The following is a 23,038-nucleotide window of genomic DNA, read 5'->3' on the forward strand; positions in this document are numbered from 1 at the left end:
CTGAATTGGTGACATTAGCTCCTTTTACTCCATGGTTTGTTCACATAGCGATTCTTTCTCAAAGATGTCCAACACAACTGCCAGCAGTGGACTCAAACCTGTTTGGGGAAACATCAATGTTCAAATCCAACATTTTCACAGCCTGTGCAGCACACTTAAAGCTGGTTCACAGGCTAACTTCCTGTCCATTTTGCAATCCCCTCCCTCCTCGCTACGTCACCACACTTGCACGACTCCCTTCTTATTTTTGAGGCAGCTCTTGAGGCTCCTTTTGCGTCTTTCTTTTGTTCAAGGGTTTTTAATTGCTTGGTCTTTTCGATAGTAAAGGCCGTCACTGGTGGAGTGCTGGAATAGTAGCTTAGTTTGTTTTAAAAGCATCTGTAACATCATAAGTATCTACGAAGATTCAACCTGCTCGATAATAAGTAAAGGCAGGGAATGCTTTATAGTAGCGTATGAAGTATCGAAGTCACAAAAAAGGAAAGGAGCCTTAATTCCTTACATCCTTGGAGAAAAAAAAGCATCTTCAATCCATAAATATAACATGATAATATAAAATGAAAGGCTTTATTTGTACAATGTTAAGATTAAGTGAGAGTTGTTAATGTGATTATTAATGTGTCACATGAATCTCAAGAGAGTTCAGATTTGTTTTCTCTGCGCAAAAAGCGTAAAGAAAGCTACAAATGCTTGTTACAGGTTCAATAATAAACCTGAAGTCACAATTATCACCTTCAGTTCTGCTGCCTGTCTTATAAATGTGAATGTTACATTTAATCAGTACAGCAACTAATATATGAATTACAGAGTTTTTTTTTATACAGCATTATAGCATTATACCCATGTTCAAACTGCAGCCATGATAGAAATCTGTTTCTCAGCAGGAATTCATTTTGATGTTAACATGTAGTTTATGACAGCATTGTTGTTAATTAAACCCTGCAACATTTTACCCAGGCTATTATTTGTTCCTGCCAGACAACTAATGAGCCCCACATTATCTCAGCGAGAGACAAAAGCCCAGAGGACACGCTGTACTTTAAGGAGTCTGGGACCCCGGGTGGAACTGCTCAGAAGAAAGCAGACTTTCAAAAATGACGGGTCTGCGCTCACACTGGGGAGATGAACAGAAAAATCAAAACAACCATCATCCCCCTCCTACATTGAACGTGAACCGAACCTTTTATTTCATCCATTCATGTTGTAGCTGCTCATGCATGTCAACGGGTCAGTCCTGCTGCCACCACGAATACAAGGAGAAGGATCTCCACAAGCTTTATCACCATCAGCTGACAAAGTGAAGTACATTTTCTGGGCAAATGAGACACAGCAGCAGCAGAGCAGCAGCTGTCATCCATCATACTTGTGGTGATGAGTGCCGGATAACTACACATCCAGTATAAAGGAAAAGAAATCGCAAATATTTCAGAGCATTCAGATGCTTCAAAGAAGCATTTTAAATATTAAGTGGTTCTTTGGGCAACTAGATCACTGAAAATCACGACCACACTTGTCAAACACAGAGAAACAGACAGAGTCGAACTAACAGCATGAATGCATTGAAGGGGGCGGATCATTACTACTAATTAGCATGCTGCATCAGTATTACTGACCCTATAGTGCACATAGTTCTCTAACTGTTTCCGTCAAGACACTCAGAAGCAGATTTTCCTCCCCCTGATGTCAACTGAATTTGAACAATAAGGAAAGTAATTGGCTCACAATAAGGCCCAGGTTGACTTCTTTTGAATAAAATTTTTTTAGATCATGAACTATTTTTGTTTCATGCACATTTTCCATCACTTTCCATATACATAGAAAGTATATAATATATTACATTTTGCCCAAATTACCAGCGTTCTTAGACAGAAAAGAAACAAGATCGTTCCGCTATACTGACACTGAACCTGAGAGCCAGAAAGGCTTTCTCATTCTCTGGATGTGACTGACATGTTTGCCTAATGAGCTTCATCGTTTTTTCCATCCTCTCCATGCTGCGCTTTACATGTCATTTTACTGTCTGAATAATCTAGTGAATCTTGATATCCTCACTAGAATCATACCGCCTTTGTTTCTTGAATGTTGCCAGTGAACCTGATTGATAGTTGTTTCGTTATTGCAGATAATATGTTAATTACGCAGTCCACTTTAAAAAAAGTCTTCTAAACATCACCTTGTCTCAACATGTCACCTCTTGGTTATGTGCACCTTTAAAGGAGACCTGTTACTTTCCTTTTTTTCCTTTCTTTCAGTGTGTTAATTGGGTTCTTGCATGCATTAAGTCTTGAATGGTAATAAGCTCAAAGTCTGCATCAACAGGAGCTTCTCTCCCACAGAAAACACTGCTCTTCGCCTCATCAGTAGTCCTGCCTTCAATTCTGTGACTTTGTGACATCAACTACGCAACCATGTCACAGATTTGCCCAATTAATGTCCATATTCACAGTATAAGTGAAGCTTACTGGGAGGTGATAGCACGACAGCGATGACTAGAGACACAGTGAGTGGTGCTGGCTCAGGCATGTGTTAGCGGACCAATCAGAGAAGACTGGGTATTCAGGAGGGAGGGGCCTTAAACAGACAGGAGATAAAACAGAGTGTTTCAGACGGAGGGAGAATACAGAGCGGCAGCACTGGACAGTTTGAGAAAATGAATGTGTTTTTTTTTTTAGCTTTAAAGCAAGGAATCCTATTCTGTTAGTAACCCAAAATAAAATCATGAACCAGAAAATGATCAGATTATTCCTACTTTAAACCAGCCCATCCTCATCAGCATCAATGACAGCATCTTTCTGTGACCCGTAATTACATTTCTTGTTAGGTGGCTGTCATGGCAATTTCTTGTGAGCGGAGAACCAAACACAGGAGAGAGGTGTCGCTCCTTTATTCAACACTTGCAAGTGGACACTTCAGCCATCATCATGTAATGCTTCTGGCTAAAGGAAAAACAACATCTTCTTGTTGGTTTTCTTACACACATGCACACAACCAAGCTTACACCCACATCTGAAGTCTATACATCACCACACTTGACAGTTATTACCTTTTGGGACTCAAAGCCAAGGATGAGAGAAAGAGGTGTAGGTAACATAAGAAACATGAAAACAAGACATAACTGCCTATCCCTGTCAATATTAGCACCAGGATTATGTCCAAAACAACATTCCTGGCTTGATCAGTGTTATAAGGAGTCGGTCGATTAAAGGATGTCCCATGTGCAGTATTTTTCACTACAGTGGTGACCTCTAGTGGCTTTAGTAATTAATGTGTTTGCAAAGGAGGATGTCAGGAGAAGTAGTATAAAGAGCTACAAGTCTGCATTTGGAAGAGGACTGGATGACGCTCGAGTTAATCAAGCACAGGACTAACATTAAGGAAACTGCTGTTAACAAGTAAACAGTCAGTGCCTTAAATTCACCGACATAGTTAAGTTATACCATGTATGTAATGTAACACAAGTTAATTGTAATGTAGGTACTTTTGTAACTGATGTTAGACACGTAATGTATTGAATTTGACCCAAACTACAATGTTTTCCTGTTTTCCTTTGCGACAAAGGCCCAGTACACATGTTGCCGGTGCAATGCAATTGGTGTTTTTGGAACAGTGGCCCAGTTAGTGGGATATAATGTTGGCAGGTAATGTTTCTGTAAATCTCAGAGGTTTGACCAAATGTGGCATATCACATTACATGCTTATAGGCTGCCTTTCACACCAGGAGGTGGAGGGGATGGTGACGGTGTTATTACAAGCTAGCAAACAGTCAACCACAGTGTTTGAGTGGATACTGGATACTTTTAAGGACACTTGGGGATATTTCCTGCTATATCTGTCCATTAGCTAAACCATGATTTTTTTACCTTACCCTAACCAAGTGGTGTTTGCGTGCAAACCTCAACAAACTGAAACTTGCAACATAAAGAAGCATCCAACTTGAAGCCTCTGTGGTTTTGCAAAACGTCCTTAGCTAACATTTATTCTGGTGACTGGGTTGAATGTCGGTATATGTTGTTTTGGGAGTTGCTGACAATAGCAACTGAACTTCAGTCCTTCTGATATGAGGATGTGTAGCTTTGAACTGTTTAGAGTTTGAAATGGTGAATTATTTTACTTGAGGGCTATATGAAGTTTATGACCACTATGGTGGTATGGAGCAGTGTTTAATGAGCGGGTCCCTCTTTTGTTGCTTGTGCAAGTGCTTCTTCTTTTTCAACCCGTCACATCTAAAACTAAAGAATTACTGACACCAGAATTAAGTCACAGTTGGCCAGTTCACTACAGTAGCTGCATCATCCAGTATGTCAGCATAGAATTTTTTTATTTTATTCTGTGACTGGATTCACAACATCTGGAATGAATATCCCATCATTAATGAGGTTCATTACAGCTCTGAACCCTAAACTGTCTGGCTTACTTTGCTCATTTCCTGTGTAAACACTTGAAGTTTCACTGGATGAAAGAGGTCGCAGTGAAAGTGTGTTATTTTTGCTGATTTTTCATGTTTATTTCACCAATCAAAAAAAAAAAAAAAGAAAAACCCAAACAAGCTTGGCGGGTCTGGATACATGTCATTAAAATTAGCAAACATTCCAGCTTTTACAGTTGCTACAAGTTCTAATTTTTTCACACATTTAAAGTGAGGCTAATCAGCTGAGGTTATTCAAATAGAAGTGTCAGACTTTGCCGCAGACAGAGACCCCCAGGGATGCATTTAGATGCTGCATTGCTCCTCACATATTGAGCAAAGTGACTAATGTGGCAAACTCACAAAAAGTCAATGCAACCTTTTAACTGCTGACAGATATATAGCTCTGCACGGTGACATGGCAAGTTTTCAAAACAGAGACTCACTAATTCCTCAAAAATCAGGATCCATCAGAGAATATAGCACTTTTCTTTTTCTGATCTGCAAACCTCAAATATGTTGAGAAACGACAGATGAACAGGGTTTCTCTGGTTCGCTGTTCACTTCTCTGCTTCAGCATTGTGGCTGTGAATGCACATCGAGGCTATAAGCGGTGCAGACTTACTGGGAGACTGAAAGTGGATGTGAAAGCTCAATCACGTTCTAAATTGTACAACAGAGCAGAGGAGTCTACTTGGCAGTCACACTGGTGAGACGGGGGGGCGGGGAGGGACAGAGACCGGGGAAAAAAAAAAAAAAAAAAAAGGCAAGCATTGTGTCTGTTTACCCACCGCACTGTAGCTACATACAACATGCTGCACATTGGCTGCTGGTAGATTGGCAAAAGGAAGAACTGGCAATTAAGATGGTGATTTTCTCCCCCCCCCCTCCACACCCATATTATTCTAGTTTCTAAAAAGAGAATCGCAGACACACTAAAATGCTGTATGGCACAATCAATAACTCCCGGCGGGCTCTGCAGTGCTGTCACGCTCTCTGTAGCACTCACCGTCCCAGAAGAAGGCAATGTGCCACAACCGCCATGAAGCCTTCCTACCTCAGGCACTCCACTGGCAACAATTTAAAACAACTCTCTTTTGTTTTTTCCCCGCCTGCGTCCCCTCCCTCCTCCTCACTGTTCCCTGAGTAGGAGGCATAATGCATCATCTTAGGAGGGAGCCCGTAGCGGCCTAATTTAACAGCCAGGGAGAAACACCAGTGGACACTGGCCTGCTAATGAATGAATGAGCCTGACGTGTAAAATCAGAAAAGATTACAGACTGAGGGGCAGGCCTCCCAAAAGGTCTTGGCAAACCAGCTGTTTAGATAAGCCCTGTTACCTCCCCAGAATAATAATTTGTCCGCATGAGACTGAGTAAACAAACAGAGGTTGAGAAGAAGTTAGCACTGTCTTGTTTTATTCCTGGAGACTAACTAAGAAAATAAAAGCGTCAGGAAGATAGGATCATATCACAATCAAATCTTGTGCCTCCCCTCCCCTGTTGCATGTTGACATCTGGACACTGAGGGGACTGTTGGATATACACAGCCTCTGAGCAATAAATAAACAAAAGGGGGCCCGGCCTTGAGAAGCCGTACACCTGTGACCAGTGGAAAAGCAGCAGGCGCAGCAGTGTTCATTAAAGGAGCCGGTCCTGACAGTGAGGCATTTAAGAGGCCATCAGGAGCGACAACTCAGCAGCTACCTTGGGACCGGAGAGGGGAAGGCATCAAGGTGAGCAATGCAATTTCAGCTTGAATAATGGAGCACTTTCCCCAGGTCTGACATTCATGTATTTCTCAGGCAGTTTCGCCATACAGCCCAACAGCACCTGTGAGCTATTCAATGCTCCCCAGGAAAAACTGGTTTACAATGTCTACAGGTTCACAATTACTCTGTGCCTGGCTGCTGGTCTGCAGATAATCTCCTTCAAAGTGGTTCATGAATTAAAAATAGCACCAAATATATCAAATCTAATGATATGAAAATTTAGATCACAGATGTTCTGCACTACAGACATCATCTAGATTTTATTCTTCCCCCCCCCCCCCCTCTTTTTTGAAAATAATTTCGTCAAGGCGAATTATTCTCACTTTTCTGTTGGATTCACCAGCCAGATTCCATTTTCACAGAGTTGCTGATGTAAACTGGTAATAACAGAGGATTAATTTACAAGGAGGCAAAATCCCCCAGTGAGACTTGTGGCCCAGAACAATAATGAGCACATAGTAAACAGAAACATGCCGTAAGCCAAAAGAGAATGTAGATGCACCTAATCTACACGCTGAAACACATAATGCACACTGATGCATACACAATCGCATACATGAAAGCACGGCCACACCCTCACACACACACACACACACAAAAACACACACAGACACACACAAACAAACAAACACAGAGGCAGAGAAAATGATGGCAAAGTATCTTCCCTGGGCCTCTGTAACAACATATGTTTTCAGGTAATTAAAAGATGATCCCAAGCGGTTACCATGTCATATTGAAATACAATGCCTCGAGCAAATTACCATTCTGTGGTTATTTATACAAAGCCGGGTGCATGAGGTCACGTTGCTTTGGTGAACTGTGAGGAGAGACCAGAAGCTGTTCGTGGCTGCAGTCACGCTGTGGTTTTGACTTCTAATTAGGATGCTAAGGTCAAAGAGCTACGTAATGTGTGGTGTATTATATGCATTGTGTGTGTGTGTGTGTGTGTTCGTGTTTGTGATAGCCATTAGTAATTGTTTTTTAATGCATCGTAAGTTAAAGTACTGACCGAGTACAAAACAAATTTAGGTAGTAGTCAATTTGCAAGTTGCATTTTAAGAGCGCGCAGAACTCATTTTGTAATCAATGTTTTTAGTAATTAGATCTCAGGCAGTATTGGTGCGTCCTTTGCGTGTTATCTCGAAAGCTGTGGATTCTCAGATTTGTCAGTTTTTGATCCCTCACTTGAAAAAGCCCAAATGACAGCAGAGCATCCATAGTTTTAAACCTGGAAGTGAAGCGGCATGATGTTCAACATGCCGTTTGAGTGATCTCAGGCTGCATCCTCGTGTGCTCCAACATCTCTTTCATTTGATTCAGTTTTATCTGAAATAAAAAGATGCGACTCCAACAGTTAGTTTGCACCTCTCACATAACTTATCAGTTTTCAGAGTCTGTCAAAACAGCTGGAGAAAAACACGTCTCAACCTGAAAAGGGATCACATCCAGAACTTTCTCTATAAACTTGTATTTCACTTGTGAATGCACTTTATCAGATGTAATTTTTTTTTTGTACTGGAAGCTTAGAAATGCAAGAATTCAAGCTTTAATCATCTGACTAATTGTGAAATTACTTTTGTATGATAACAGTGAGACAAATAATAACCTTCATTGACAGCTTTTTTCAAAACAAAGTTACAAGGTTGAACCACGATTCACACATTTCAGGGCTGCAATAATTTAATTAGCGTTTAGTAGAAAAGCAATGGTAAAATAAAACTGATTCTTTAATTATAAACTACCTAAAATCATTTAAAAAAAATAAAGTAATTTAACAACTTTGACCTCTATGCAAGTATAAATGAAGTTAAACTACTTTTTTAATAGATGAGATCAACCCATCCGTCTACTTTGCCCTTGAAACATGTCACCACCCCATTCTGGTTTAAAACAATATTTCGAATCTGAATCGCGGTCAATACAAATTCTAACGAGTCTGCTAAATTTAATAGTATAAAATAAGAAAACCATATGTCTTAGGTAGGTATTATTTCGAAATACTATGGACAGTCAGATAAGCAGTTATATTATGTTGATCACCGATCGGCGTCGTTACATAGAAAAAAATAAAATAGCGGATGAGTGTCATTACAGTCTCAGTCTCCATCAAAGTGGACTAACCTGACATTCACAACTACCGTATTAAATGTCCAGGTCATTTTTCTGTCATCTATCATCTTTTTTGTCATTAGGACATTTTATGTTGCCGTTTTATAATCTGTCCAATGTGACTTTATTGCAAACTAATCACATTGCTGTGGTGAAGCAGAACTGCTGTCTCTGCTCTGATGGCCGTTTGTGCTTAATTACGTGACCGTTGACTTCGAGCTGAGAGGAGGTGAAAACAGGCCGGTTTAGCTCCACTTGCAACGTTACTTTATGCTGTTTACAAGGTTCATTATTAGAAGGTAGGTCAGCTCAATTTATGTGTATTATTAACATTAAAACACCCTCTGCCCCTGGTGGTCTGTCCACTCGTCCAAACTCCATTATAAAAGCAGCTGTTTTATGGTTGGGCATTCATTTTTCACAGTTAAAACTGTAGTTACAACTATAGGGGAGCGCTTTTTTGATTCACTTCAAACTACAGACACAATAGGCACACATGCCCTTCACTCAGTAACATCATTAACTAACCTGAGATGAAGTGTTTGACACAAACAGACACGTTCCGACTCTCCGGGTCTCACGGTTTACAATTTTCATCCTCTCTGTGGATGACCTGAAGCCACAGATCTCTTCTTTACCTGCCCTTTGTTCTTTGTGGAAGTAAAGCAAATCATAACCTTTGGGTTTTTTTTTTTTTTTTTTTTATTGTTTGACAGGAAAAATGCAACACAACGAGTTTAAGGCATGTCACTACTGGCAGTTTTCAATCTGGCAGAAGCACTTTGAGAGCTTTTTTTTCCCACCCAAATGGATGTGTGGTAGTCAGGGAGACAGGACCGTGATGTGTGGCTGATCTCATCTATAGACGTTGCTCGGCCATTTTCCTCTGACAATATGCTTCAGTTGGGAAGCTCAATTGTCTTATAAACAGCAAATTGTTATAACTTTAATGCTTTCTGATCTATCAGCAACTTCAAAGATGATGGATAGTGAAAATCTCGAGGGACATATTTGCTATCCTGTTAGCTTCCTTTGGAAAAAAAACACATCTTGGACACATTTATTTAAAGGTCCAATCTGTAAATATGGTTTATTGAATGCTGTGCTATTCCCCAACTCTGGTCTCTGATGTTTGAGGACTCTGACAGAAGCACTCTACTTTAGTTTAATCTGAATTGTCACCTGAATGCTCATCTTTGTGCTCAAATAATAAACAACCCCTCTCACTGCTGTTTTCTAAAATAAATTATGTACTCTCCCTTTGGCTGCAGATACAGTGCTCCGCTGCCCAGAGTCTATACATGTACGTGCCAGACGCTTCTCAGGATTAGCTGGTGAGTCAAGAAATGTCCCGCTGCGTTGCTCCCAAAAACCATTCTCCAAACAAGGTCTTGGCTGCCACACTGATGCAGAAGAACTAATCCATCCATCCATCAATCCGACTCTTTACCTTCAAAGCAGTCCCTCGGCAGTTTTTCTGAGGATACATACCTTTCTTTATACCATCCTTCTGTGTCGGAGGGAGCTTCCTTCCCATCTGACAGACAGGTGATCCTCCTTTGAAGTGGCTCCATCTCACTTGCTGATGTGGAGGCCAGAGAACGAGCCTCCCCCTCAAGACCCCATTAAAGCAAAACCCAGGGTCCGCGGGTTTGATATTCATCGCCTGGGCAACCTCTGCCATCAACACATTTTGTGCCACGTGAGAATGATCACAGCTTATTAAAGTGGAAATAATGACTGCACTACCTCCGGCATGAAATATTTAACAAGGACAAAGGAGATGGCTCAAAGGTGATTCATATCTATGTTGAAAGGAAAGAACGTGGACAATACCGTCTATGCAGGAAGTAAAGATGAACCTTGGTTAACCTGAGTTTAGGAGAGACTATCTGCAGTTGAATCTTGTATCTAAATGGGAGCAGATTGAGGAATACTGGCCAGCTGAATTAATGTTTATTGTTGGTGTAACTGCAAGCACATCCTGCACGGTACATTTCCCCCTGTTCAACTCGTGGCATTTACAGTACACACAAAGCAGTCCGAAATAAATGTGCTCATTTTTAACCATCATTTCATTATAATCATATTCTCTCATTTGCAGCCGCGCTCACAACGTATAGAGCCTCCAATCTGTGGATGTGAAATTATTGATGTATTTCTCCCTCCAGCTCGGGTAAATTAGCTTTTTTGGCCTCTTGGGAAAACCAGGAGGAAAGAGGCAGAGTGAAAATGTTCTCCATCAAGTGTGATTGAATTGGATTTTACAAGATGAATTGCCAGGACAAGAGTTTATCCCAATTACATTGGCAAGAGGTTTCAGTCCCGCTGCAGCCACTCTGGTCAACAGCAATTAGGGTCAGCTTTGAGTTATCAGGAGCCGTCATTGTGAGAATGTGTTTACAATGTGAGCAGAAAGCAGATAAATGCAACAGGACAACATTTAGGGCAGAACAAAAAAAAAAAAAAAGAAAAAAAAGGAGGTTTGTGGTTCAGTCCAAGAACTCATGAAATTACAGATCTGACAGCCAAAACATGAAGCCGAGCAAAACACAGCTGTCTTTTCCATAACCCACACATCTTTTAATCTAGCAGAGCACAATACAGACTGCAGAGGCTGCCTTTGGCTCTTTGTGTGGCCGTCCATTTTCCTTACTCGAGTATTTTTTTCTTTGATGTAACCTGTATGATTTGCTGATGTGGTGACTCAGTGAGTCTTTCATCTGTCTCTACAGACAATGGCAATAAGGCTGATGATTGGCAAACAGTGAGCTGATAGTTTGTCTTACCTTCCCCAGACTGGGGCTCCACAGGTATCTCAGGCTGAAAACAGAGAGAGCCAAAATGAGGAAGATCAGCGCCAGAACCAGAGCCACTCGCTGGTAGGTGTGGAATTTGCTCTTCTTCTCTTTTCCCACCTCAACCTGCAAACATATGGTGTATATTTATATAGCCCAAATAACCACAAAATACCTCACAGCCGTACAGTTACAGTTGACAAATACTTGTTTTGCTTTCTTGTCAAGAGTTAGCTCTCATATTGGCTAACATTTTGTGCTAGCTTAGCATAAAAACTGTAAACAGCTTGTCTGGCTTCATATGAAGATAACAAAATCAGCCCTCGAAATAATTCATATATCATATTCCCTGTGATTAACAATTTCACATAAGCCTTGGTAAAAATACAGTGTTTTTGATTTACACCCAAAATGAGACATTACTGTACATGCGAATGAGTGGACTTTAGTGGGGCTGATGGCTGTAATTTGTTACCTTTGGACAGAGCTAAGCTAGGTGTTCCCCTACAGTTTACAGTGTTTATGCTAATCTAAGAGTTAGTTAGAGAAGTAATTTGTAAGAACTTTAGTTTAAAACACTAAAAAATGTCTTTAATAACATTTTGTGTCTCAAGCCAAATCATTTGATCCCGATCCAAGCTAGAGAGGGGCTAAACTGGATGTTAGCCAGCTCGCTCAATGGGCTCCACAACGTGGAAGATCTGGGTAATTTTGTACCTGGGAAGGTGAGCTTTTATGACTCCATTTTTAGGGCTCAGCCTCCGACGATGTATCCAATTAATTTGTTGGATCCATGGCTGAGAGCTGCACATGCTCAGTGCTGTTCAGTCAGCTGGCCACTGATGATGTAATGGTCATTACTTCTTAAAATGTTTGTACTTTGGAGAAACCGGGTGCCGACTGAATGATTTTCCGAGTGTTGCTTTAACAGAAATGGCTTCATTTTGAGGATGCGTCATAACATCGTATACATTACATACAAACAATCATAGCTGGAGCAGATGTTGTTCTTTCAATTTCACATCAAAGCATTACACATTTTGGGAGAGTTTTGCAGCCATCCAAATTAAAGTGCCCCAACTGTAAGTCATGTAGGCTTTTCTATGGGATAATGATTAGGGCTTTTTCATTCAAAAGAAGGGTTGCCCGAAATACTTCTTCCCATTTTGCAACTCTTTGTAACAGAGATATAGTACATGAGAGTGGTTCAGTCCTCTCATCTAACTGTCAGTAAAAATAAAAATAAAACGTTTAAGCACATTGCCCAAAATGTCTAATTGATTGATTTCATGTGGAAATTTACTTCTCATTTTTTCATTATCTCTTGACTACCACTGATGACAAAAATATGACCTCGCTATCCCGAGTGCTGTGATAGCGGACTGTGACGAGTGCCACAGAAATGTTACGTTTATGAAACTTTTTCCTCAAATGAAAACTCTGCCTGATTTAGTCAATTCCCCAAGCTCACGGCCACAAATTAATAAAGACAGGCTTTTGTTCCACCGAAGCTCCAGCGGGGAGCGAGTGAAAGCTTCTCATTCACACCGGACCACTTTTGAAGGTCTCAGAGGACAACAGAAGAGCAGATATGTAAAAAAAACAGAACCAACTTCAATTAGTGAAATTGGTATTGCTTATCTTCCCGTCTTTAAAAATGATGATAAAGCAGCTTTTGGTTTTCTATTGTGGCTGAGGTTGTTCCAGTAGTTAAGCTGCAGCAGATTGTACAGTGGACAGACTTTAAATAATTTGGAGTAATTATTTCTTGAATAACAGTGGTCGGACTTTTGGGAACCTGTGTTCTGTTAAAATAACTATCCAAAATCCTGATATATATTTTATATGGCCTTTTTTAAAATTATGATTTGAAAAAATACAGTATGTAGCTGGGATGAACTACAAGAGGAAAAAAGATTTAGTAATAATGGCATACACTTTCCACTGTGCGCTTGTTGAATATAGATTGAATTTCTGATTTCTGGTAAATACATCAGCAGCACGACTTTGGGGAAGGACAGAGGACACATTATTCAAAAAGCCCCCCAAAACTTTACCGTTAATAAAATCTAGACTGTTGCCCTTCTTTATTTGACATATTAGGGACAGTAGCCACAAAAAAACACATGAGACACATCAAAGTATTGTACATTCCTAAGGCATGATGAAAAGCAGAGGGATATAGAGCCAGAAATTCCTTACAATGTGAATTTCTCCTAGTGAAAAAAAGAAGAAAAAAGAAAAAAGAAAAAAAGAAAACAGTGGCTGAAATCCTCCGTTCTCCAGTGGGAGGTTGCATAAGCAGTGGAAACTTAAATAGAGGACAAACCTCTCTGCCTGTGCCTTGAATATCGAAATACGCACAGGAAGGAGGTGGGATTGAAAGACAGACAGACCGACAGACAGAAATAAAAGCAGGGAGGGATGGAGACAGAGCAGGCAGCCTGAGAGAGCAGCACCCGCCAACTAGTGTTTAAAGGTTTAGGAGTTCAGAATCAGCCAGGCAATTCCTCTTGAGCTTTGTGAGGAAGAGTGCCCGGAGCCCCCCGCTGTTATCGTGCAAAAAAGGAGCACTTGCTCAAGAAAACAACAGGAAAAAAAAACTAAACAAAAAACCCCCCACAAAAAAACGAGCATAGCCTACATAATCAGCAAGCAGATGCAGTGGTTTATCACAGTGGGACACTCTCATATGAGCACTTGAATTCCTGCAAAAAACGTATTCTGAAATAATGTACCACAGGTGATGTATTAATCATAATCGTTATCCATCACCTACAGGGTGTTCAGGGTGAAAATGTGCCTGCTGGAACAGTCTTTGACGGACAGTAAAAGAGTTTTCTTGTCCATATACACATAAAAAAAGGTAATTATACCGTAAAGGTACCTTTGACTTCTGCTCTATTGTTCACAAGTTCTGCAACAAGTGAGGTATGAGAAGAGGAAGAAGGAAAAAGGATTTCAGTGCCCCTCTTCCTTAATAATAAAACTCAAATAAAGATAATTCTGGGTGCATATTTGAATGTTGCTTGCATTGGAGAAAAGGGGAATTTTTTTAGATATTAAGCAAATAAAGTCATTCAGGTGAGGCTGAATATAAGGGTGGAAATAAAGAAAGAAAGCCAAGGGGAAAAGCCAAAAGGTATTAGATGGAAAATTACTATTCTGTGGAAACTCAGATCACTCAGCAAGAGATCAAGCAGCTCTCCCTTTTTGATTTAAAAAAAAGACATACTTTTGACATATTTCACTTAAAGCTTACACTCAAATATCACAGGATTTTCTCCTACCACTTTCAAACCACCACAGCAGACACCTGTACTTAATTTATAGAGCTGTAAAAGTTTAAGGTTGCTCCCATTTTCTGGACACTGTGTGACCTGAAATTCTACAAAAATCTTCATAAAGACACTGGATGTAAGAATCTATTTTGTGCAGTTAATAAATCAAGTTGGACTCACATCTTTCCATAGAATCTGTTGACTGCTGGATTGACTGCTAGCCTCCATGATGCAAGCCCACAGGAGGAATCTTTCCGATCGTCCTAGCTGGGGAAGAAACTAACGCTCTGCAAGGCAAGGAGCCCCAGCTTCATACCGTTGCTGTAATTTGGGAGTGTGCTGAAGGGGAGGGAAGTTTCAGATAGAGTGGAATTACTCAAACATTTGTGATACCCATTAAAAGCAAGGCAGATGTCTCTCCTGCCTGCTTTCATTTCAAAAGGTGGGAAGCCACAAATGGATTCAGACAGAAATACATGCCCTCTGTTGAATAAATCTAATACTATACTTGAATGAAAATACTGTAAAGATTCATCGCTTATCAAAAAATTCCTGCTTGGAGGACACAACGTTTGCATGTGAAAAAACACATGCATCTACATAATGCAGATTCTGATCTTTTCAGTTATATTGTCTGAAGTATCAAAAAGAGTTCAAGTACCATCTTTCTACTTTTCTTTCCCCGTCGCTCAGTCGGCACACCCGAATACAAACAGGTGCACTAAACAAGAGCTGAGATGACTGAATAGCGGCATAATGAAAGAGTCAGCCTTATAAAATGAAAGGAATTTGCACTTGTGCACATAAAGATGTAAAAGGGGAATGAAGTGAAGACTGTAATCTGAGGACAGAAGTTTAAAGAGCCCCTCCAGAGATGTTTCAAGACATATAAAAATACTCTCCTTGAAATTATAATTTGAGCCTGAAATGGTTTTTCCACATAAAGTTCAATTATATTATTAAAAATGCCTAAAATTACATCTTCACCCTCTCTCTCATTTAAACACCAAATATCTGTCCAAATATTGTTTATTTCTAAAGTTTAACTGCCTGATGTTTCCTGCTTCACTGAAAAGTTCTTTCTCAGTGTGTCAGTACTGGAGGTTTCACATTTCCAGAGTTGGGTAGTAACAGATCAATGCAAGTACTTTAACTGATTACATGTAAACCAACATTGTGAAGGATTACCTGATTACTTCATTCATTGCAACTTTAAAAGGGGCAGTTCAACCCAAAATAAAAAATACGTATTTTTTCTCTCACCTGTAGTGCTGTTTATCTATCAAGAATGTTTCGTTGCGAGTTAGTGCTAGCACGGTTAGCTACCCAAGCCTTTTTTTAATGCTTTTTGTTATTAATGTTGACTGTATTGTAAATCCCTAAAATGTATGAATTTGAAATGTGACGAAGAACTGCTGAAATGTGCACAGTTCTACAAATTAATAGACCCTGAATGTATGAACATTTTATTCATATACTGAATGCCATCAACCATGTATTTAATTCATGATTCATTCATTTAGTTTTCCATTTTTTATGTTTTTTCAAATATTTGTCAACATTCTAATTTATTTGCATAGCTTTATTAGTTTAATTTATGTTGCATTGATATCTCTTTACTTTGTTTCCTCCTGCTCAGCACATGTTCATTCGTGTTCTTGTTTTATACCATTGTTAAAGCACCTTGTTGTTAGTAATCACCCTGTTCAATAAAGCAAAAAAAAAAAAAGAAAAAGTTGAGTAGAGTAGTCCATGAGTGGGTGCAAGCTTCCTTCTGCACAATGACACAGAGAGAGAATAGCTCCTACATGACTAATTACAACATGGTCTGTTAGCTTTAGTAAGCGGTTCATGATTTCTAGAAAGAGACACTGCTGATGTCCCTGGCCCACACGTGTGGTCCTGGAGACTACTTTAATAACAGGGACTACCACAGAAGCAGTTTTCAATTATCATTATTATTATTCAGCACCATATGATCACAACTACGCATGACACAATCATGAATCTTAACAGGTGAGCAGTTGAGATCAAAATAAAGATCAAATTCAGAGGTGGGTGTGGTCTAACCCAGTGGTTCCCAAGCTTTTTTCCTTGAAGCCCCCCTTGCCTGTGTCCAAGACAAGCCAGGCCCCCCCAACCCCAACCCGCACACACTAACTATTACTTGACTATTTTTGATTCTACCATTATATTTCACCTTAAAAACTATTTACCTTGCCTTGTTTGGTGTCATTATTTTAAGCACAACCTCACATGTGTGACTGTACAGTTATTTTTTCATTTTGACACACCGTATTAACATAATGGACCTAAAATCACAAAAAACATAAAATCCGAGTAGGAAAAAGTTAGATTTTTTACCGTGAAAACCACATACATGTTTAATGAACAATTTTTATTACTTATAAAGCAAACTTGTGCATACGTTTTTGAAATTTACAAAGTCATATGTAATTATTTACATTTAAATGCAGGCAATGCCTCAGGCTCAGGTCTGCCTCAGCTCTCCTGCCTGCTTCACATTCAGCAGTCTCCTCGTTGTTTTGACTCATGAAACAAAAAAACGTTACACTCCAAAACACGCTAAAATGTCACAAATCTCTCAACTCTCAAAACTCGCTATCACCGTCACTATCGGTCCCTCCCACAACTTCCCCCTGTTCCCCAGCAACCAAATCACGTGTTTTGCCATGTAATTTTGAGATTGGCTGGTGTGGTGTCTTTTCCCCCCCCAATAGGAACGTGTTTTTTTCCTTGCAAACCCTTCCTGCTTGCGGACACCTTCGTGAGAGAAGCCGGTTTTTAACCGTCTCTTCCTGCACCAAACGCGCAGAAAACGTGACGGTAATGTTAGCGAAAAAGCGTGCCATACATTATTTATCATAAGTCCGGTTTTACTTGGCCTATCAACACAATGCTACGTCATCTTAAATTAGTCACGTGATTTTGACGTGCCGGCGCGTCAATCGACCTCAGAGGGTTGCACAAATATAACTTTAACCTCACAACCTTAGAGCAGACAAAGTTGTGTGCGCCCCCTGCGATCTCTGGCGCCCCCCTTGGGAACCACTGGTCTAACCTATGGAGTTCTCTTGCTGTAATGACTAGTTTGTGGTTAAAATACAATTTTTTCTTTGGCGCTTTAAGAAACCAAGAGCAGAGTACCATCTTGTTCCATTACATTTAATAAAAAGCTGACAGCCGATATCTCCAAAACTCTGCAACTTACATCCAAACACATTTTGGATTTGTGGGCTACTATAACAAGCATCAAAAGGCCGTCTGACGATCTGTTGCCCATCGAAAACTTCTATGAAACTGTATTACTTGGGGAAGGTAAAAACAGAAGCTGATGATATGATTTTTTTTCAATTGGGAAAAGCATCTCAGTTCTTTTTTTAAATCATTTTTATTTTTTTTTAAAAATGCAATCAGTTTTACAAGGGATGGATTAAATAACACATGTAGTAACTGAAGCAAATATTGGCAAACTCAAAACTTTATAAAGCTCTTGGTAAGCTTTAGAGTTGTCGCGATACCAAAATGAGTAACCACGATACTATACCAGACAAAGTATCACGGTTCCGGGTATTATCTCGATACTGCAGCCTTTTTTTATTATCATTATTTTCATGAACTGCAATTTATTTGTATAAGTTATAAATAAATACTTATTGATTACTTATGATGTTGTTTGGTGCATGATAAACATAATACTGGTGAAGCAGGAATTAGACTGAAACAAATATTTTTTATGAATAACATTTATTAAAAAGTTAAAATTAAAAAAAAAAAAGAAGGTATGGTCTTGGCCATGGGTTGCTTCCCTTTTGGGTTGGATGGCTCTCTCTGAAATAAGGAGTGGGAAATACATAACATGAATTAGCCTAATGGTTCTAATTCGAACTGGGCTCCGGTCAGCCTGAGGTACCGCTGGAACCGGTCGTCATCCAGACGGAGCTCCTGGAGGAGACAGTGAAATTCCCCCAGCTCCGTGTGTCTCCGGAGGACTTCATGAATCCAGACACGACGGCGGGTGGTTTTCCGGCGTTTCTGGGACTTGTACAGCAGGTACAGTACAGCAACGGTGGTGATATCAGTCATAATAGACGTGGAAAGACAGCGGGTTGAGAAATACCGGTTCAAAAATGAGCGGGCAAGCGGGCAAGCGCGAATGACGCGAATGAAGCGAATAGTCCAAAATGATCATGCGGCGCGAATGGAGCGTCTGAAGCGATTGTATTCGTGTCTGTCGCGTTTGGTCTGAACGCGCCTTAAGCAGTGCGCCTGGGCGAGACAGAACTTTAGCTTGCTGTCTGTTTTGAAGTGAATTTCTGTCGAAGCGGAGCTGTCTTCATGGAGTTCGTTCTTGCCGGCAGAAACACTTGAACAGACAATCAGCTAACAGACGGGCGGACCCAGCGTGCGGAAACAGCCTATCATATCCCCGGACATCACCAGTAACAGGCAAACAGCCAATCATTTAGTAGCTGTGTAGTTCGGTTGCAGTAGTTGCATGTGGGTTTGTTTACAAGGGAGTAGCATGCAGTGAGAAGCCGGGAGGAGAGTAGAGGCGGCCGCTATGTAGCGGAAACTGGCACCGGTAGTATAGTAATCCACGGTAGTACCGTTGTGTAGAATTTCTAGCATAGTAGGAACCGTTAGGATTTGGCACCGCGGGGTACCGTGGGTATCGTGCAACTCTACTAAGCTTAATATAATGCCATCCAATTGCTACCCAGTTATTTTTTCTCTTCCATACAGTGCACCATACATTGTTTCTGAAATTGTCACTGTGACTTCTGGAAGGTATGATGTTCTGACTGCAGTTACTTTTCCTGTCTGGTCAGAAATGTGAAGATAAACTGTACAACAGTTGGAAATGCTTTTATTGTTTTTAGAGACCTGCCATTCTGCTACAAACAGCAGATTGTGAAATACTAATCTGTTGTCTGTATTAAGATTAATCTGTAGTGGAAGTAAATAAAGTCAGATAACAACAGCTAGGAGAAAGAGATTATGATACTTGCATATATTGAACAAGATGTAGTGCTGGCATGGCTGTTTCTGTAAATTACCTCCTTGGGTGTTAATGCCAATAACAAATCACAGCAGTCAGGCAATTCAGCAAAAACCCAGGATGTCGTCCAATGCAAGTCAGATGCTATCATCACAACAGGTTTAGAAGCCAGAGTGAAGACAAACCACTTTCTAATCCCCAAAAGTTTAAAACAAAAACTCTGTCCTCTCCCATCACCTCTGGTTGTTTATTCCTCCAGAAGCTCCAGGCTCTGCCCATAGCTGTAACCTCCAGAGCTCGCCAGCTCCAGCAGCTGTCTACGAGTTAAGGTTCATGTTAACAGGGTCCACTTGTTAATACAAAAATCAACAAAAAAACTACAAAAAACAGCATCTGTCGCAATAATTAACAGCAAGCCAATTGTATTTGTCTGATATTTGCATTACAAATACTCAAGAAAATGCTGAGGTCACAAACAAAGCCAAGCTTGTAGCTAGCTGTCAATCAAATATAATTTAAATGAGAAAGTAAGGCCAACATACAAATTACCCCCCATAGAGTTTTAGCTGTTTTACAGCATTTTAACATGGCCCATTATGGGGATTGACTTGATTTCAGAGCCAGCCTATAGTCGCCACATGAGACACTGCAGTTTCTTGTACTTCCATGTTGGCTTCATTTTGTTATTTTTTGGACCTTTTACACAAAAACCATCAGCCCCATCTCATGTCAGATCTCTGTGAGTTTTAAAGAGAAATGTGGTCATGGTTTGGATTTTGATTTGTTGTTTTCCTGTTTTATTTTAGTAATCACTTCCTCATGTGTCCATTTTCACTCCCATTGTTCCTCACCTGTGTCTCATTAGTTAATCACTCTCTTTGTTTTTAAGCCTGTGTCTCACCTGTCCCACGATTCTGTGTTCTACCTGGTTTGTTTTGTTTCATGCTTGTTGATTTCTGTTTTGGTGCCAGAGTTTTCACAGCCTTTGCTTTTCCAGACTCATCTCTGCCTGCCTTTGTTGGTTGTAATTTGGATTTTTGGATTTTGACTTCATTAAAGCTCGCTCTGTGTTTGGATCCTATTTTGAAATGTGACACATGCATCAGTCTATAACTCGTATAAACACACAATCCCAGGTGATTTTGAATTCAGGACTTGCAAGGGAGCATTTTTACATTGTTTTACTGGTGTTTTTACTAAATAAAAAGGATCTGAATACTTCTGCCACCACTGCCTTACTGTTACGTTTCACCTATTGTACCAGCTTCATTATTACATCAGCATCACTATCAACAACAGCACTCTTCTAACAGAGTTCTAGCATGGCACAGCTGACAGCATCTTTACAGCATGCCACCTGTTTTAAGACCTGATACATAACACACAATGCACATCAGATTTTATCATAACATACTTTGTGACAGGGAGTGAAGGGTATGGTATCAGAGCACACCTGTGTTCAGCCTATTTACACAAACCACCTGTCAGTCATTTTTTTCACATCATCTGCACAAAGGAAAAGATTGAATGGTGTGATAAAATGTTTTGAAGAGATTCCAGTTTATCAGAAACGCGATTTCACAAGCCAAAAGTTCCACTTCACACTTGATTTACAGAAGTGAAAAACGACGGCTCGGTCAATACAGTCTGAGGTGGAACATTCCAGGTAAAATTGGTCAACCCGAGCGCCTTTAGTGTGGCAGGCAACATTTGAGCACATATTAAGCCTGTCAGATCTGATAGCTGTGTGACCTCGTCAGCTCTTTCCCATTGATATAAATCTTCACAATTACTGTGACATTTTGCTTGGGTAAATCAAGTGGCGGGTCTTTCAGGAATAGTGTTGTGTCAGCAGCAGAGTTGAGCATCCTGGGACCCTCATTCCCCCGATAGCATTCAGCGGCAGGCTGGGGCTTTGACACCCGCAGAATAGAATAAACAGCAATTTAGTCTGGAGTGCATACCAGATACTCACAGATTAGAGCAGAGGTTGATGGGAGCAGCCTTAGCAAACCAGGAAGAATCACAAAATAAACATTTACTCTCTCCTCTTCATGCTTCAGGCCTGATAGCTTGATAGAAATTTTTCTCTTTTGTATTTGTCACTTGTGCAAACACAGATTGAGCACTGTGACCAACAGCGAGGACCATTACAAACCCAACAGACCAAGCTGGATCCAGTGAGAGGTTTTTTTTTTTTATCACATATAAATAGACCGTTTTCCATCAGGAAACTGTAGTTCTCCTCAGAATGACTTATAGTAATTCAGGCAGGCGCTGCCTCCACAAACTTGCAGAGCATATTCTGCTCTGTTTTGCAGTGGCCATCTGGAAAAAAGCTGTTCCTTGTTTTCTTTTTTTTCTCCCTTTTTTGTACTCTTAAGCCAGCCTCCAAAGCCTTGTCGGGCTTCTGTCACTCAGACAGAAAGCTGTGGTGGAAACCCACACATTTCCCACGTGCTCATCCACATTCATTAACAGCCCCTTCCCACATGAAGGGAGACTGTCACAGCTGAAGAAAGAGAAGAAGATGCAAAAAGAAATATGTGTAAGAGAGATAGGAATACGAAAAAATAGAATACATAGACCAGGACTAAGAATTTGTTGTTTTTCACTCCCCCTCACACATAGAAAGACAAATAACTCACACTATTGAGTACAGAAACTGGGTCCACACAGGTCAGATGTGACACGTAATCCTGTGTGATTTGATTATCCGCCTCCTGCCTCGACACAGCTACACCATCTCAGTCTTTCATTACAGGGGAACGGAGAGGTGGGCCAGAATGGGCTCATCATGAAGAGGCAGTCACGGATCCTGACTTTGTCTAGACGAAAGATCTGATAGCCTCCATCCGTCATCTTCCAGGACCGTCCTCATGGTTCAGTGACGGTAGGAAGGAAGTGCACCTCTGCACAGGAAGTTTACACAGTGCTCTGTTTCCCAGGAGTCGCTTGGCTCTTCTGCAGACTATGGCGATGGCCTGACATTCTGTTGATTTACTACTAAGAATCCCTAAGAGCAAAACACTCTGTGAGGCCCAGTAAAGTAGTGACATTCACAGGTGAAATCCTAACGATTCATGCTCTTAATGCCTGTCAAAGTATACTTAGTTCAGGTTCAATTGTTGTTAATTGGCTAATTTGGGTGGTATCAGAGGTTTTTTTAATGGTGGTACAGTAGAGTACAAAAATCATCATTACCAACTTAACAAAATAAAACTCATCACCTTTCCGAAATCAATACAAAAAACTTTAAAGAAAATTCTTTGCCAAATACAATACTTGAGCTCAACATATTAATTGCAACAGTTTGAACAATTCCATTGTATTTTATATCTTTTGTTTTGAATTTTAATTACATTATCATTTTGTGTTATTGTAAAGCATTTTGTAACTTTGTTTTGAAAAGGTGCGACATACACAAAGTTCTTCTCAATACAACAATTATTACAATTATTAGTATTCATAGGAATAGTACTAGCATTAAAAGTTGTATCATTATCAATGGGTAAAATCACTGAAATTCTATTTGTCAGATACAAAGCAGCACATTCTGCATCTCTCAACCTTATTTTTTCAGGACACAGTATACTCTCATCTCTTTCATCCTTTAACATGTACAGATAGAGCTGTGCGATATTATGATAT

At 40.2% G+C, this 23,038-nt stretch overlaps 1 protein-coding gene across 5 annotated transcripts in view; it reads right to left on the minus strand.

Moving 5' to 3' along the window:
- The window catches only part of tnmd (tenomodulin), a 75,583-nt gene that overhangs the window by 41,136 nt on the left and 11,409 nt on the right, over window positions 1–23,038 (minus strand). For 2 of the 5 annotated variants that reach the window (XM_030395981.1, XM_030395980.1), the window contains exons 2-3: window positions 14,545–14,703; window positions 11,075–11,209 (exon numbers count right to left, since the gene is read on the minus strand). The exons of 1 other annotated variant lie outside the window; for it this stretch is intronic. In XM_030395981.1, coding sequence (XP_030251841.1) covers window positions 11,075–11,209; window positions 14,545–14,592 — 183 coding nt within the window. In that variant the 5' untranslated portion in view covers window positions 14,593–14,703. The remainder of the gene's footprint in view (window positions 1–11,074; window positions 11,210–14,544; window positions 14,704–23,038) is intronic. 2 more of the 5 variants (XM_030395979.1, XM_030395978.1) reach the window with 1 other exon arrangement.

This window comes from Sparus aurata, chromosome 18 (genome assembly GCF_900880675.1).
Source record: "Sparus aurata chromosome 18, fSpaAur1.1, whole genome shotgun sequence".
NCBI classification, from domain to species: Eukaryota; Metazoa; Chordata; class Actinopteri; order Spariformes; family Sparidae; genus Sparus; species Sparus aurata.